The 16,464-nt window shown below is 47.7% G+C and overlaps 1 protein-coding gene across 1 annotated transcript in view; it reads right to left on the bottom strand.

Annotated features, from left to right (window-relative positions):
* Positions 1 to 16,170, bottom strand: part of LOC144093832 (uncharacterized) — a 71,039-nt gene extending 54,869 nt beyond the window's left edge. Inside the window, exon 1 of the mRNA XM_077627549.1 lies at positions 15,223 to 16,170. Coding sequence (XP_077483675.1) covers positions 15,223 to 15,664 — 442 coding nt within the window. The 5' untranslated portion in view covers positions 15,665 to 16,170. The remainder of the gene's footprint in view (positions 1 to 15,222) is intronic.
* Between the last annotated feature and the right edge of the window lie 294 nt (positions 16,171 to 16,464).

Below are 16,464 nucleotides of genomic sequence, written 5' to 3'. Positions count from 1 at the left end.
TAATCTGGCGCTGGAATCTCGGGCCGCGGAATAATTCCTTGAGCAGCTGTATAGAGGAGGGTGGGAGTTCCCCGACGCCAACAGTGCTGGAGAATAAGGGTGGAGAGGATGAGAAAGGGGAAGGGGGGGGGGGGTTGGATTACGTGTCGCCGCGCCACTGTTTCAGTAGCGCTCGCGAGCACGGAATGCATACACGCAGTGATGCGAGGCATTGTGCGGCTGTGCATGTACAGGCGGCACGGAGCGGCTATATAGGCACTCAGACGCGCCCTGCTTTGCTCGGGATTACGAGTCGATGGCAGTGAGCAGATACAGGCTGCGCGAAGTTGGAACCGTGCACGAATGTCCAGAGGGCGTATATATGCTCCTGTAGCAGCTACTGTCGAACGTACGACGAGCAAGAACGGAGGGTATACAGCGTGTCTGGAATGACCTCCGTTGCATACCTATAGGTAATGTTTCGATAAGCCATCGAAATCTTGAAAAAAAAATGTCAGAAAACGCAGCAAATACCTGGTACAAGAGAACTCGGTCCCTGATTATAAGGCTGGTTGTAAGAAGAGATTAATATTGAGCTATATAATGCCTTATTTTACTCCATTTTATTCTTGTTTGAGTGTAACTACAGAATGCTTATATTCGAGAAGTAAATTTCGGGGTGGAAGAAAAAAAGAAGAATCAGTAGCCTACGGAGAATAGAGGGCCAAGACCACATTTACTTTTTTGTAGCGCCACAAATATAGCCACATAGACGGAAGCACAGAAGCAGGTTTACTTTCTTTTTTGTTTTTAGATGAGTTGAGCGTTACAGACCAGTCACAAATATTGAGTATCAAAAGCGCAAACCATAAAAATTTTATAAGGCATACAGAGATGCCAAATACATATGTTAGTGGAAAATCCACTGAACTCACGTAGTCCAGGAATCTTGGAAATCTATTTTGAACATTGCGATATCGTTAGCTGCTGTTATGAAAGTACTTAATCGTCCATTCTTCCAATAGGTAGCAAAATCTTTCGTTTCTAGTTTGTTCATCGCTCGCATCAAGCAGTTAAGACTGCCAGAGAAAACCAATGCGGAACATTTTTTTAACGATAGGAAAAACGCGAATGGCTAAAAAACGCAAGCGTGCCGAGCGAAGATCTGCGGGTATATTAATTGTTTATATTACTGTTTATATATAAATATAAAAATGTATTTACTGCTATAATGAAATCTTACGATATATGAAAAAAATTGCGCCCATAAATTATTTCCGGCTGAAAATGCACCTGCCCAGAAATTCTGGTAATGTAATTTACGGATTTCAATCGGTAAAATTGTCAGTAACGTGAGAACGACAAGATAAGAAAATAAGAAAAAAGTGCAGTGATGACTGCAGGAACAACCAAATCGATTCGGCGAGGTCGCTTGGGTGGTGCTTTGTGGTTGTTATTAATTCCATGGACATGGCCATGGTATAAGTAATTAAGCTTGGCATCAAAGGTGACTCCCTTACCATGTGTTACATGTCTGAGCGAGCAAAGAGGTGAAAGAACGCGTAAATTGAAGATAGAAATAGGTTAAAACCAGCGTAGCATTACACTGCTCCTTCGTAATACACTAAGAGCACATAATTAATCTTTGGTGGATGTGCTTTTGCTTCTGTAGAAATTTGTGTCCGGTTAGTAATTGAATGCATTGCCTTGGAACGGGTTTAGGGGATGCTATGTCTGATTACAAGGCCTGGCACCGTCCAACTAAGCCTATGTTAGGCCTAATGGCTTTGATAGTCGCTTAAAGAAGGAAACACTAACACCGTCCCCAAACAAACCTGCACGAGCTGAGAAATCAGGATCCACAACAGGTGACTCGGTGAGCTACCGTGAAACCGGCCCATGATAGTGGTTTTGTAATCATAGTGATGTCCCGCTGTAGACAGCTTGTACGCCGCACAAAAATTTTTCACTTCAATGCTTCCAGGTGGTCGTAGAGGCAGTGGAATATATCGATCGTCTCGGGTAATTAACTTTCCAATCAGGAAATCGTGCGAACGACCAGTGCTGCTATCGAATGGCTGCCGTTGTTCGGGAAAATTTATACGTGCTCGATGCGTCTCTGCGCAAGCAGTTTTTTTGTCTCGCGCTTGTCAGGCCGTTTTAGGCCGTGGTACACAGCTGCTCTAATGGCCGCACCCGAAGCAGCGCACAGGTAACGACAAGCGCTGAGCTCTTAGTCGTCATGCCCGAGTTGCTTTTGGGGCGCATTCCAGTCGCCCCTGCACAGCGAAGCCCCGACTCCGCGAAACGCCGCGAAACGATTCCCGGGTAATAACAGAACACGGACAAACCAGACTTCTTTGCGCTCAGCCAATAACGAAAAAGAAAATTTATAAGAGGAGGAGGACAAACAAACAAAGGGGAATTTAACTGGATGCATTTCGCAAAGGTATTTTCGCGACTGTACAGACACCTGTAGATCCCGAAAGCGTTGCATAGCGCGGTCATAAAATTTCGGATCTACTTGTGTTCATACTTTGCGCGCTACTGGCTTATCTCAAATCGTAAATACTGCTCGTGACAACACCGGCATACGCTCCGTCCAACAATGGGAACACTTTTAAGCCTCGAATAGGGACAAATTAAACGAGACTATGCCGGAACTAAGCAAAGCGACGCAGTAAAACACCTACGCGGCGCAATCAGTACCAGCAAGCGCCAGCCCCTTGCATTAAGCTGACGCTGTTTAGATAAATAAAAAAGAATCTGTACGCTGTAGAATTCAAATCGTAAATCAAATCAAAATCATGGGCTCCGCACGTCACGGCCTTTACATAAAACAAAATCAGGACCGAATGACAGCCACGAAAAAAAGAATCCCAGTAAGGACGTTAGCTTGTCGCAACGACACCTTATCGATATATCTCAGTATGTGTATACACATACAGAGTGTAAATATATCGAGAATGCCGTTCTGGCTTTCAGCCTTCCACAGGCCACAACAAAAAAGCAGCTCACGCGACGCACGAAACCGGCCTTGCGTGCACTAAACAAAAATTCGATAAAGTGCGGCCATCAAAAAAAAAAAAAGCCTCTTGTTATCCTTTCTCCAACGCGGCGCCGACTAAGCGGCAGGAGCAACGGTCGGCTTCTTCACGTTGCGTGCGCGTTGCGGCAGGTTTCGCGCGTGTACTGGAATTGAGATGGCGCGAAAAAAACAGCGGGTGGATGAAGGGGGGGGGGCGTAGCTGCAGGCATAAAACAAGCCCCCGTCTGGCTAAAGGAGACAATGGTTTCACTGCATTCGCCACCGCTCGGTCCACGGAGCACGCATAGCAGGCGGGACGCACTGCTCTGCTGGCGTCCGCGCGCACATACGCAGCGACGAACACGAACACTGTGCGTCGTTCGTTCCCGAAACGGCGTCGTGGGACAAAAGAGTTCGAGGTTGTTTCGCGGCATGCGGCCACCAGGGCTGCACACGCCTCGAGTACTGAGTACAGCAGAGGGAACGGCGTGGCCAGGAATTTCAAGGTCGCCGTTAAGAAGATAAATAAAAAATGGAGGGATAAAGGAGGTGTCGTGTGTGTGCGAGGGCGCCGGGAGGGGGCGTTGGGGGAAGTAAGAGAATTGAAAGGGGGGGGGGGGTTAAGTCGCGCGTGATTTATGACATACAGCTCCCGAGCGTTCCTGGTTCTTCAGCCAGCCTGACGCGCCGAACGGGCATAAATCCCCCGGAAAAAAAGGCTAAAGGTGTTCCCATGTGGCCGCAGGCCATAGCAGCAGCACATAGGCTAGACTATGCAGGGATGCTCGAATAAAATACAAACCCAATATCGGGGCGGAGGGAGGCGGCGTGTAGACGTTTGTCTTTCTGCGTATTAGTATAGTGCACCCGTAATGAGTCACTTGAAAACGCCGAACGTCTCTCTCTCTCTCGCTCTAGACTGAGCCCCTACAGCGAGTGGGGGTGGCTGCAAGGATGAAAGAAGGAGAGGGGGCGTCGCAGGTTGGCGGCTTGTGAAGCGGGTGTGAGAAACACGCGGTGGCGGTCCGTGACGTTTCAGGCCACGGTGTCTGACGCTAGACTCAGCGGGGACGATGTGCGCGGAGTGACAAATAAAAGAGACAAAGAATGGGGATATAGAAAAGAGTCATGCGCCAGCCATTCGCTGCGAAACGGCGCGGCAAATGAGGTCCCAACGGGCGGTCCGCCGCGATATTGCGAGCGAGCGGCCCGAAATGAACCTTTGCGCACCTATACGCAGTGCAGCGGGAGGTTCGAGAACACGGCGACTACCCTTCTGTTGTCTTTTTTTTGTTCACTTTGATCATAACAGTTATCGTTTTGATTATAACTTTTTGTTTTAGTTTTGTTCGTTGCTTATTACAAACAGAGAAGCTTTGTCCCGTGTTCTCGTTACGTTCCCTGCAGGACAATTTGAAATGGGAGGTCAAAACAAAAGGTACGGAACACAAGCAGCTTCTCCTTTTCTCTTCCACAACAATATATGGATATTTCTTTAGAAAGAAAAAAAAAACACTCGGAGTATCAGTAATTCCAAACAGTGCCCAGTGTTTATTGCTAAATGCGTTGTGCGCATAAATAGTAGCTCTAGAAACTTATAGCTGTAGCGCGTATTGGGATTGCTTCGTTAATATACGCTGCGGAGCTTTCTTATGCATCACGAGCGCACAGCAGTGACGGCAGTTTTTAAACATAAATACATGAGCTTAGGCTAAGTTCACGGAAAGAGAGACATGAGAGGTAAATCTTTCACGCTAGTGCTCTTGAGCCGTTCGACATAGTGACGCCTGCGTACGGAGTCAAGCATTCGGCATCGAACCCAACAGTTAGTGTACAAAAAAAAAAGGCGAAAAGAGAAATTAATGTCTAGAATTCGTAGCTGCAGTCCTCACAATTCAAATGTTGGAAAGACGAAAAAACGCCCGCATTAGCGGTCAGCCACGGTAGTTAAGCTGAACATGCAAAGCATCACTCCTGAGACAACACACCTGTACAGTAAAAGCATCTACAAACTTGTGGCGCCAAGAGGTGCGCTGATGTAAAGGAAATATAATGTAATAACTGTGCCACACATTCAAAATTAAAGCCATTAAGGCGTTTTTATTGCTGCTAAAGATGTAAATTCGATGCGATTGTGCTTTATATATTCCGACCAAAGTAGCTGCGAACTCGTTTGTCATCAAGCGATGTCAAGACTCCGGTATCGGTGAAGTATCTCTCCATATCTCAAGCGCCACTTCAATGCTTAATGCAGATAGGTGCTATTTAGTGTGTAGACGGGCCCTTCCTCGTGTCGGCACTCATGAAAAGATAGCGACTTGTGAAATGAAACATGAGCACTGCCCTACAGGCTGCGCCCGTTCAAGAAGCTACCCCATCAATGCAGCAGCCATTTGTTGCATAGCCCAAGTGGCAAATGTCTCCGTTCACGATTTTTGTATTACAGAGAATGCATTCAATCTTAAAAATGCATGGCTTATCATCGCGGGTGTCTGGAGCCTGATTAAGCTGCAAACAAACCAGATTTTTCTCCCGCCACCTTTTTTTTGTGTCTGCAAAATAAAAAATATTGATTGATTGATTGATTGATTGATTGATTGATTGATTGATTGATCCATTCATTGATTGATTACACTTAAATGTATTACACGTGGCCTTGTGGCTCTTATTCCGAAAATAATGTCGTTAAGCAGTTAAGTCTTGAGTTGTCAGTGACCAAAACCTTAACCTCGTACCACAAGTATCTGACACCTCAGGGGGCGTAGGGGCACAAGATAGCACGAATTTTCAGATTCATGCATAGAGACTAGAATTTGTGCACATCTGTGCGAACCTGTACGAAGCCCGGTAGATGCAATGCTCGAAATATAATGACGACACCTGTTGTAGCGCAGTTAAAGTTATGCCCACAAGAGCTCTAGACGAGAATATTTAAGATTCTTCGTTGGCTTCATATTCTTCGTTCGTTTCTAGTTGTGTGTAATTGTAGCTAAATATGGAGGTCCAAGTGATCGGACATGTTTGGATAACTAAAAAAAAAAAGCCCATCGTTTTGCAAAATCAAAGTGGCACGTTACTTTCTTATTCGGTACGACATGAAGTTAAGCATCAATAGCATCAGTCGCTGAGCATGATCGGCAAACATCGCGTTCATAGTGGTTAAAGAGAGTACTTAGAGTGTTCTAGAACTACCTGTAACAAAACGAGGCTATTATACATAAACTGCTCGTCATAGAAAACGACTAAAACAAACATGTTATTGCTTCTTTCCTGTCGTTTTGTTTCATCTAAATCAATGAACTGAAAGGGAGAGATTGGCCAAAAAGGAAATTTCGCCAAAAATATGTCCTGATAAGGTGGGTGAATTTTCTAGTCAGTACTCATTTCGTTAACCATTTTAAGCAGGCAAAATTGTACACAGACAATTCACAAACGCAGTTTTCCCCGCTCTGTTTTCCAACACAGGGGGAAGAATTTTGCTTGCGAATTTTGTGCAAAGAACATTGGCTGTTTAAAATGGGAGGAAAATGAGCACCTAAGCAGAGCTGCACCTTTTTTGTATTTTGTCTCTTGTCGAGTAAAAAAAGAAAATAGGAACAAGGCTGCATTTTTTTTATAACATCTGCATCCAAGGTCTTGCTGCCACAGTTCATGTGGCTGCACCTCGAATGCTACTGATTTTTTTTGCCATTCTTCTTTCATTCCCTTGCTTTCTGAAATAAATTCATTACTGATTTATGCTTCGCTGTGTTTTGTATCTGACTGCGTTGACCCCTTGATTTATAATGCGCTGGACGATATTATAATGCATAGTTTCATATTGCTCCCTACAAAAAAAATATCGTTGACGGTTCTCGGGCACGTAAATTTAAATCCAGGTGAGATAGTAAATTCAATATTTAAAAATCAACGTTATTACTTCATTTCGTCCCCTCAAACTGCTCGAAAGTCCGATCAGATCCCGCTCAAACCGCCTTATAGTAGAAGTCCGAAGGATAGCGCTGAAAAGCAATCAATTTCGAGTGAGAAAAGTCCTCGAGAATGATACGACGCACACCGCCTTCTTCGATGCATTTACGCCGTTTGATTGCCCTGCGCTCAGCGCATTGGCGTCTTTTCCAGGCAGCCCACTTATTATTACGAAGATATCGGCGCTGAGTTGAGTGCCGACGCGATAACGTCACCGATCAAACTCGTCATGTTTGCGAACGTAGCGGCAAAACTCAGCTTAAGTGCCTCTAATGGGAAAACCGCCATTTTTCCGCCGAGACGAGGTTTTATTTTCCGCCTTCGCGTTCACATCGAGGCGTGGCGTAAACTGCGAATTTCCTCATTACGCGCAGGATAGTTATCCGCGAAATGAAACGGTGCCACGAACGGAGTCGTAAAGACTCGCCTCAGCTGCGTACGCTTCTCGTTAATGCGCTTATAAATTTGAGAACTGGCGTCAAAGTAGCTTTACGATGCTATACACACCTCAAACGAAATGCAGTCGACACCCATTCGTTTGCGCGCGCTTAAACGCGTGATACGCATAACGCTGTTGGGCTATAGACTTCTGTGCACTGTCTTGAAACAAAATCAATAGTTTGGGAATTGCTGATTAAGGGGAAAACACTGGGAGCTCGAAAGAGATTTGCAGTTAGAAGGGCTTAACATCCTAAACAGCTACACGATGTGTTCGCAAGTTCCAGAAATACTGTTCCCACTTCTGGAACATCATTGGTTACGCCTTTGAACCAGGCTATATTTCATAAATGTTTAGTGCGTTACGTATAAAATTTCAAGCGACTGTGGTGTCTTATACTGCTGTGGACATGCAAGCTGTGTTCGGCTAATTCCCTATTCCTGAAGCTGCAGTGTTTGTACCGCATCGCCTGCGTACCGTATGCAATCAGCCTAGAATTTCTTGTCAAACCGTGCATGAATGAGGATCAGGCGAAGAGTGATCAAGATACGGGTATTTCGCCTTCCTCTGCCTCTCTTTACAATACCGCATGCATCATAATACCTGCTGCGTCATTGCGATCCAAAGATGTTCTGAGTAACGGATTCATGATGGTTCCTTGGTGACGTAGGCGGCACGATGTCCTATGAAACGTGGAAATGTCATGGGCTAAATAATTGCTGCTATATTGTATATGTTTACAGAGCGGCATACTTCTGCGTTTGCGATATGAATGCCCATGGAATCAAGGATAACCGCACATTTCTTCCCAGGAAGCTCATGAGCATGTTCAGCGGTGATTTCTAAATTTTGATGACAGGTGACGATCGGTACGCTCTTCAACCTCCTTTTCTTGTTTTCCGACAACGCACTAAAACAGAGATAAAGTCGCAACATTCTCACTTGAGCGGCCCGTTCACCTGCATCTAGTGTATGCGCTGTCAGTACCTGACGTTGTCGCGGACGGGCCTTGGCCATCCCTGCCTGAACTACACACAACAGCAGTGACCAAGCAGGTATTGCGTACTCAAAGTCCTGAGCCCATTGCTAATCAAGCACATGGCCCAACTCCGGTCCAAAACCGGGACCGGCAAGTGACTTGGCCATCGCTCCCGAAGCACTGCACACCCTCAGTGATAGAACAGTCACCGCGCACCCAGTGTGTCGAGCCTACTGCTGGTCGGGTAGTAGGTCAGAAACCGGCCCAGGTCACAGACTAGCAAGTGATCGCAATGCTTAAGCCAATCGTGAATGCATTTCGTGTGCTGCTTTTCAGCTTGCACGCGCGAGCTACACAGAATGCACTGCAGAGGCTGGATTTGTTGAATCCAGTGCTTGCAGCTGCCCAATAGCTGGTACAACGCATCCTCCAGCCTCATCCTTCCGAGAAGAAGTTCGATGCTAACGTTGTCATCAACATTATCAGCCGCAGCGGCAAGCAGCCTTTCTTGACACTGGAATGTCTGCGCTGTCTTGTGACGGAGGGCCCTCGACCTCTTCTACTCAGGTCGCCGCCCTCAAGGTGTGCAGGCTACAGCTGCGGTGGCCTGCGACTTACAGTGCGTGTGTCATTGTCTGTCGTGCGTGCTACGGACCGCATTGCTATACTTCTTATTCTTTTACGCCCCTTTCATCCCTCTCCCTTAGTGCAGGGTAGCCAACCGGAGCATTTTACTGCATGGTTAACCTCCCTGCCTTTCCTCTGCCACTTCTCTCTCTTACTCTCTGTCAGTACCAAAGCAAACTAAGACATTAATTGGTTTGGGGCTGCCATATAAAAAAAATTCACAGTAAAAGACCCCTGCTTGTCTTTCCCACTGAAAAAGATATTTTTGTTGTTTTTGTGTCATCCCAACGTAAAATCAAATTTAGCGTTAAGTCTCCTCGTCCGCTCAGGAATTCTGCGCCTAACACGTAAAGGGAAAATATCAGTTTACAGCCCACTCTGTCAACTGCTTTCAAAGGCTTCCCTCGGAGAATGCGCTCAGCTGCCGTAGGAATCCTGAGCAAGGGATGCCGGTACGAAAACATGTTGCTAGGTTCTTTCCAACCAGGCAGTGTAATCTTCAGGCGTATTGTTAGAACGAAGCAATAAATCCAATGAAATATTGACCGATCGATTATCCCAGAGAGCAAGGCACCGTTCTTTAGTGCGTTAGCGCTTATATACTGGCCATTCCCCTCATTTAGCTGTTGTGTGTTTGTTTGTCTGAAGCTCGCTTTGTGGCAGGCTGCCCACCGGGCGCTGGGCGTGTGTGTGTGTATACACACCTGACAACCTCCCCGTGGCGTCATCACAACATGTCCACCGTGGCAGTTCAATTAATGATTGATCACGAGAGACTGCTCGAGAAGAGCAACTTGGGTCTCACAAGCCCCACCGGTAGCAGCACCTGCCATCGCAGGGCCGTGGCACATTGCTTAACCGCTGCACCACTGCTCCAGGAGCGGTATGAGGAGTCCCAAGGATGTATGAATTCAAAGTAGAGAATGACCAATTCCGCATATATGGACATTAACCCATTATCGCAGTCTGAAAACCTGAACCGAAGTGTAAATCGAAGTACTTGCACACCTCATTCGCATTTGGCCTAACTGGAGTATACGCAAATCTACCGTCATTTTTTTTTTATTATTGTTGCACGTCTGAAGTATTATAACCTCGCCCCTGTAGCAACGACAGGAAGTCGCACTCTAACGGTGTCTGTCCGGAGCGAGAGTCTGGAAGAGAAAGCATTTTCTGCGCCATATGCTCACATCCATGCAGCCACGTGCCGCAGCCGAACGGTTAGAACACACTGCACTGACGTTCACGTGTAAACAGCACGATACGAGCCTTTTTTGCTTTTGAGGGGATATCCTTACAGTCACCACGTGTTCTGATGCAGAGGTAACCACGTGAACAAAATACTCCGGAAAATGGAGATGCACTACGAGAGCCGCCCCGCCGCGGTGGCTCAGTGGTTAGGGCGCTCGACTACTGATCCGGAGTTCCCGGGTTCGAACCCGACCGCGGCGGCTGCGTTTTTATGGAGGAAAAACGCTAAGGCGCCCGTGTGCTGTGCGATGTCAGTGCACATTAAAGATCCCCAGGTGGTCGAAATTATTCCGGAGCCCTCCACTACGGCACCTCTCTCTTCCTTTCTTCTATCACTCCCTCCCTTATCCCTTCCCTTACGGCGCGGTTCAGGTGTCCAACGATATATGAGACAGATACTGCGCCATTTCCTTTCCCCCCAAAAAACCAATTATTAACCAATTATTATTACGAGAGCCCCAGGCTTCCAGGCTGTTTCCTGCTGTTAACCGAATGGCTCGGGCCTGAACAAGCAATATCGCTGTTAGAGCTACCTAACGGTACTGTCGTTGACTTTGCTCGGAAAAATTCAGTTCTGGAATTCTTCACGTGCACTGACGCAAATGGGCACAAACGCATTTGGGAGGGGGAGGCATGAAAAAAATCTTAAATGAAAGCAAAAGCTCGCATCATATTAAAACCTATTTGAAGGCTCGGAACCCACCTGCGCGCCATGATGGGAACGTTTGAGATCTAACGAGCCACGACGGTTCGTGAACAAGTGTCCCGACAAATTTTACTTCTGCTCTCGTACAAAAAGAAATAAGTTATGCCGTGCGATTTAGACAAGAATGTTGATTTTTCTACCTCCGTAGAGCCTCGTTTCGCGGGTTATTGTAACCAACTCAGCTAAAAACGATGGCAGTGGAATTAAACGAAGGACATGATTAAAACGCCGTCTGGGCGCTGACTCATGCGCGCCGTCAAAACACCCGGGCTGCGCGAAATGTCCACCTAAATTAACTGCCGCTTAGTCTGCGTGTGCTCTTGGGAGTATCCAAACTGACAAGCAGCTTAACTGGAACTTGTACGTCAAACGTGATGCTGTGGTATTCGGCTGCCACAAACCCGGCCCGAGTTCATTGATCGTTCTCTGTGTATAGTGTCCGTTCGCGGAGCCATGTCGATGGCGAAAAACGATAAGTCATGAAAGGTCACTGCCCTCACTACCCTCCATGTATGCGTGTTTGCAGAGGGTCTGCTTCTGCCAAAGTATTCGGCGCAGCGAGAAGAAAAACGGAAAATGTGCACGTGTAGTGCATTCTTCGAAACGCTGTCACGATCAGATAAGACATCAACTGCCACTATGCACTCAATTCAATATATTACTGGCAGCCGGCTATTGGACATATTTTGCGCCCTTTGTCATTCGGCTCGACCGAAAAGCACGACAGTTCCGCTGCAGGTTGCAAGGCAGAGATCTGAAAGATGGCAGCGCCGACAGTAAACGGAGCGCGATTGTTTCGCTCTATTACTGCCATATAAAGCAAGAAGAAAAAAGAAAGAAAGAAAGGGGCCACGCGGAGTTTATTAAACCACATTACAGCGTCTTTCATTCGCTGAAGGCACGTTGCTTTGTTCCAGCCACGGATATTCAAATATGCTACCGCTAATTGCTGGGTCAAGAATTCTAATTACGTTCAAGAAGGAAGTTTCCAAAGTGTATCAAGTTACGGGCACATTTATTTCGTGCCATTCACCCCTCGGTGCAAAACCCCGCAATGGGCCTTCCGAGCAACAACGCCGACATTTTATGGCGGTTTATGGCGAGAAATAGGTGGGCAATTAAAATAATCAAAATGATTATAGGTAACTTTAGTCGTTTTTTTTTACATGATGGGTTTCGGCTTACGCGGTAATCGTTGAAACAAAGGATCGTAAATTATGAGCATGTATACAGCGAGCATTTTAGGATCTCGCGCGTAGAATGATTGCAGGCCGGAAGCGGGGCTCGTGCATGCGCAGAGCGTCCTTCACCTCAAGCGCGCTTGCAGTAGTTGCCTCGAGCACGTTTAGCCTTTGTGAGTGCGTCTATTGAATTGCGCCCCATGGTTCTTTTATATAATGTTTTTTTTAATATTATTATTCAAGGTTTCAGATGGGAGGTTGCGTGTGTCTCAACGTTTTGAATAAAATGCACTCAACCAAACGACAGCCACCAAGGGCAAGCTGACAGCCTTTAAAATAAAGTGCTGCGTGTAGAAAAAAGCTTGGTGAAATTATTAACCCCGCTGATCGCGCCGATACGATGGGAAACAAATGCGCGACAAATGCTTTATAAGGCACTTCCAAATGCCTGCAACGATCGTTTAAAGACTGAACTATGGCTCAGGGGCACAGCTAAAGGCAACATCTTGCTGTATCGAGAGAATGTTTTCCATCTTCCTGGTTTGTCTAAGGTTTAAGGAAGCGCCCAAGGTGGAAATTTGTAGGGCTCTTTGCCGCCCGGGTAACAAAGTGGATAGAGCGACTTCTCCGGTGAGGCAGTGGTGCGGGGTTCGAAGCTCGGACCAGGGCGAATTTTCACTCAACTACGGAGTTTCTGTGCAAGCAACATGGGTTTCGTTTGTAGCCTTATTGCTCTGCATGGGAGGATGCTAACGCGTAATTAATCCCTCATTACATCTTTCTGCTTCAACTGTTCGAAAATGTCAGTGCATGCATAATATTATTAGTTAAATCATTTACAGAAGTAAGGCAAATAAGGGCTCTTTAAACTCCGCTTTTCACTGCTCATGAGTTACATGTATCTTCGCGAGCAGCACCTCACTCAGTACTCTCGAGTCCACATAAATACTTCGGCAGATGGAGCTATGCATTCAATGCACATGTGTCCCACAGGCACACGGTGCACTCTAGCAGTATGGAATTTCTCTTCCACGAGGTCAAGATGAACTTGCATACATTTTATGGACCACATGACTGAAACAAATCAGGTTGTCTTTAAAGAGCAAAAAGAGGAAAAGGCTAAGCGAGTTCGATAAGCATGACAACTGTGTGTAACCTGTGCTCTGTGTACGCAGATATACATAGAACCGAAAAGCGATTACTGCTCAAGGTATATACTCTCGAAAAATCCCCTTTAATTCCATCATCGTAATAAAATAGCTGCCTCTCATTTGTTCGTGGAGCGAAATAACCTCAATAAATTTACTTTATTAGTGCATTGCAGTAATGGCTAACTGAATCGCAAAATTAACTTACGTGCAATTTATACTAATATGAAGCCATATAAATTTATTAGCACTAAAAGAGGGGTCCCTTACGTGCACGAAAGTCTCTATCGTGCGGTCAGGATCTAGAACAGCACGCATTATACAAGTGCACATGCATACTGACATGTGCAGTTTATTTTAGTGCGTGAGGAAGATAAGGAGACTTAAGCAGGTAAAAGACGAAGGACTCCGCTTGTTTATGTCCCTCAAGCTGATGCAAATAAAGGCGCGAAATGCACACACGTTATGTCGTTTAGTCACCTTCAACATGGTGGCAACATGTTGCACACTCAACACAGAAAAAGCGCAAGCCAAATGTTATAAGCTGCCTATTCAGTTTAATTGTAGTTGGAGAGCTTTGAAGGAAGCTACTGGAACGACAGACTCACTTACTAAGCCGGCACAACGGGTGACACAGATCGAGAAGATAGCGAAGCCGTGTATCACTCAGGGAGCCATCGCAACGTGCGATGAGAGGTTAGTTTACTGTGAATAGATGAGAATGCCACACTAGATGCCAGCTCAACTTAAAGTACTACAGTGAAGGCTGCATGGAAATAGTAATAGAAGCGTGTAATCCACGAAGCAGTAATTTAGCACTCTGTATTTTGTAGCGTTTGCATTGCGAGATGATTTCGAGGAGTATGATTAGAAGGAAATTTTTCGCACTTCGCTTACATTTATTTTCGCATGTTCTTTAGAGCATAGCAAATACATAGATGAAAATACGACAGGTAATCATTGGTTCGAGATATCTGAAATACTTTTGATAGAGTAGCAACACTTTTATGCAAAACGGGCGTAAAAAAAATTGCAAAACTCTAGGTTTAGGAATTGTATGCTATAAACATCTCAGTGCTGTTAAACAACTAAAATGTCTTAGACCTACCTCTGACGACATCTATATGCGAGTTAATTTTGAAAGAATTTGGCCATGTGTTGTCTCCGCTGTAGGGATAAGCTGAGAAGAGTTTCAAAGACATACGCATATCAGGAATGACATGAGGTGGCTTGTTCCCACTGCAGTCCCGACACATTGTTTCTTGCTGAACAGGACAAGAGGGGTTCAAATCTCTGTATTATTTATATTTATTTATGAGATACTGCCGACGTGTATATTCAAGCAGGACAGGGATAGGGAGTATGCATGATAACTAGTAAGACCAGATATATACAGTTGGTTACATAGGATGGGTGTCATGCTTACACTAATCAAGAACAAAGACGGCTAGACAAGCGTAATAGGGAGCTCAACTTTACCTGCTTCAGTACAGGTCAGTTCAGCTGCAAGCAACACTGTCTTCTTCAGACTTACCTTCACCAATCGCAAAGCAATAGTTGTGACTGTGTTATGCACCTTTAGTTCACGTTTAACGTCAGTTCAGCCAACAATTTTCACCCAGCATTGCTTCTTTCTTTTTCCTTCAGCATCCTTTAACGCGTCCAGTCAAGAGCCAGTCCCTGTCCCTATTGCTGAGGGCTTCTTTTCGCCCCAAACACAATCTCCCAGTATACAGTCGCGAATCAAGCCTTCTATATGGCCAAGGCTTCAGGCACCTCGCCTCTTTGCGCGTCACAGTGCTTCCCCCTTTACGCTGTCCCCTATGAGCGGCGCAGTGGCAGCCTGGGACACGTCCTCTGGCGTCGCCGCGCAGCGTGCGGGGAAGGCGACTCTCAGTGACAGACAGATCCTCACCTGCGAGCGCCATCCACGGGTAGCGCGGCACGTCGGCCAGTGCGTCCTCGGGCCTCATCATTCCCAGCCTGGGCAGCGGGTAGGCGAGCTCGGCCGCGGCCAGGAACTGCTGCGAGGCCATCAGCGAAGCCGTGGTGGGCGACCCCGCGGCCGCGCCTCCGGCGGCCGCCGCCGCGTGCGGACTCAGTCCCAACGCGGCTGCCGCGTAGCCCGCCGCGGCAGCTGCCATCGCGTCCGACTTGGCCAAGTCCACCGAGGCGGCGAAGTAGCCCAGAGGCGACGCCGAGGACGTCGCCGGCTGCGGGGCGTGCACGAACGGGTACATGTCCGCGGCGCGGCTCGTCTGGTACGGACGGAAGGGCACCGGAGCGGCCGTCGCCGCCGCCGGGTCCGGCGGCTTACTACCACTCCCCAACAGGCCGTCCATAAAATTGACGCTCATGGCTCATTATGTTGGCAGCGGTAGGCTCGCCGTTCCCCGTCGTCGTCGTCCTCGTCGCCCCGGCACACGCACACGCACGCACACGCGCGCGCGATGAAAAAAAACCCGCCGCCGTCGCCGCCGCCAGCGTGCTCGCACTCGCGGGATCGCCCCCTCGCGGCGACGGGCTACCCTCGCCCCCTCCTCGCAGCCGGGCAGGCAGGCATCAGCTGTGCGAGGGTAAACAAGGCACGCCAATGGCAGAAACCGGCCAGGTCCCGCTTTCCACGGCAGCCAATGGGCCGCCCATTCACGCCGGACGTGAAACAAGCGCGACACACAGACACGCGCGCGCGCCCGAGCGCTCGGCGGGGAATCGCGTGGTCACGTGACAGCCCGTTCCGCTGCCGCTGCCTGCACCAGGCTGCCCGCGGCTGTTCGGTTGCCTTCCGCGCGCGCCGCTCGTTAATTACGCGCTCTTCGTCATGCGAGCGTGTGCGCGCGCGTATATGCCTGCCTCTCCGTCGAGGCGCGCCAGATCTCGACCGACCCACCTCTTTCACCCGCTCTCACTCGCCTCCAAAGACGTCGTCTTTTCCCCGCGAGCGAACGAAGGAAGGGTGGAGAGAAAGTTTGTGGCGAGAGCAACACCTCGCCTGAATGCCTCATTAGTCTTTATTCTGACGCGCCTAATGCGCGAGAATGATCGGAGCGCTGCCATCGGCGTTCGATCGCGTTAGCAGCTGCTGGTCGAAAGGGAGCGAGCGCGGGCGCGCCATCACGATAGCTTGGCGCGCTCTCCGCTCCTCCTGCGCGCGCGT

The sequence above is a fragment of the Amblyomma americanum genome, chromosome 6 (assembly GCF_052857255.1).
Source record: "Amblyomma americanum isolate KBUSLIRL-KWMA chromosome 6, ASM5285725v1, whole genome shotgun sequence".
Lineage (NCBI taxonomy): Eukaryota > Metazoa > Arthropoda > Arachnida > Ixodida > Ixodidae > Amblyomma > Amblyomma americanum.
This window is presented reverse-complemented; position numbering and strand designations above follow the sequence as displayed.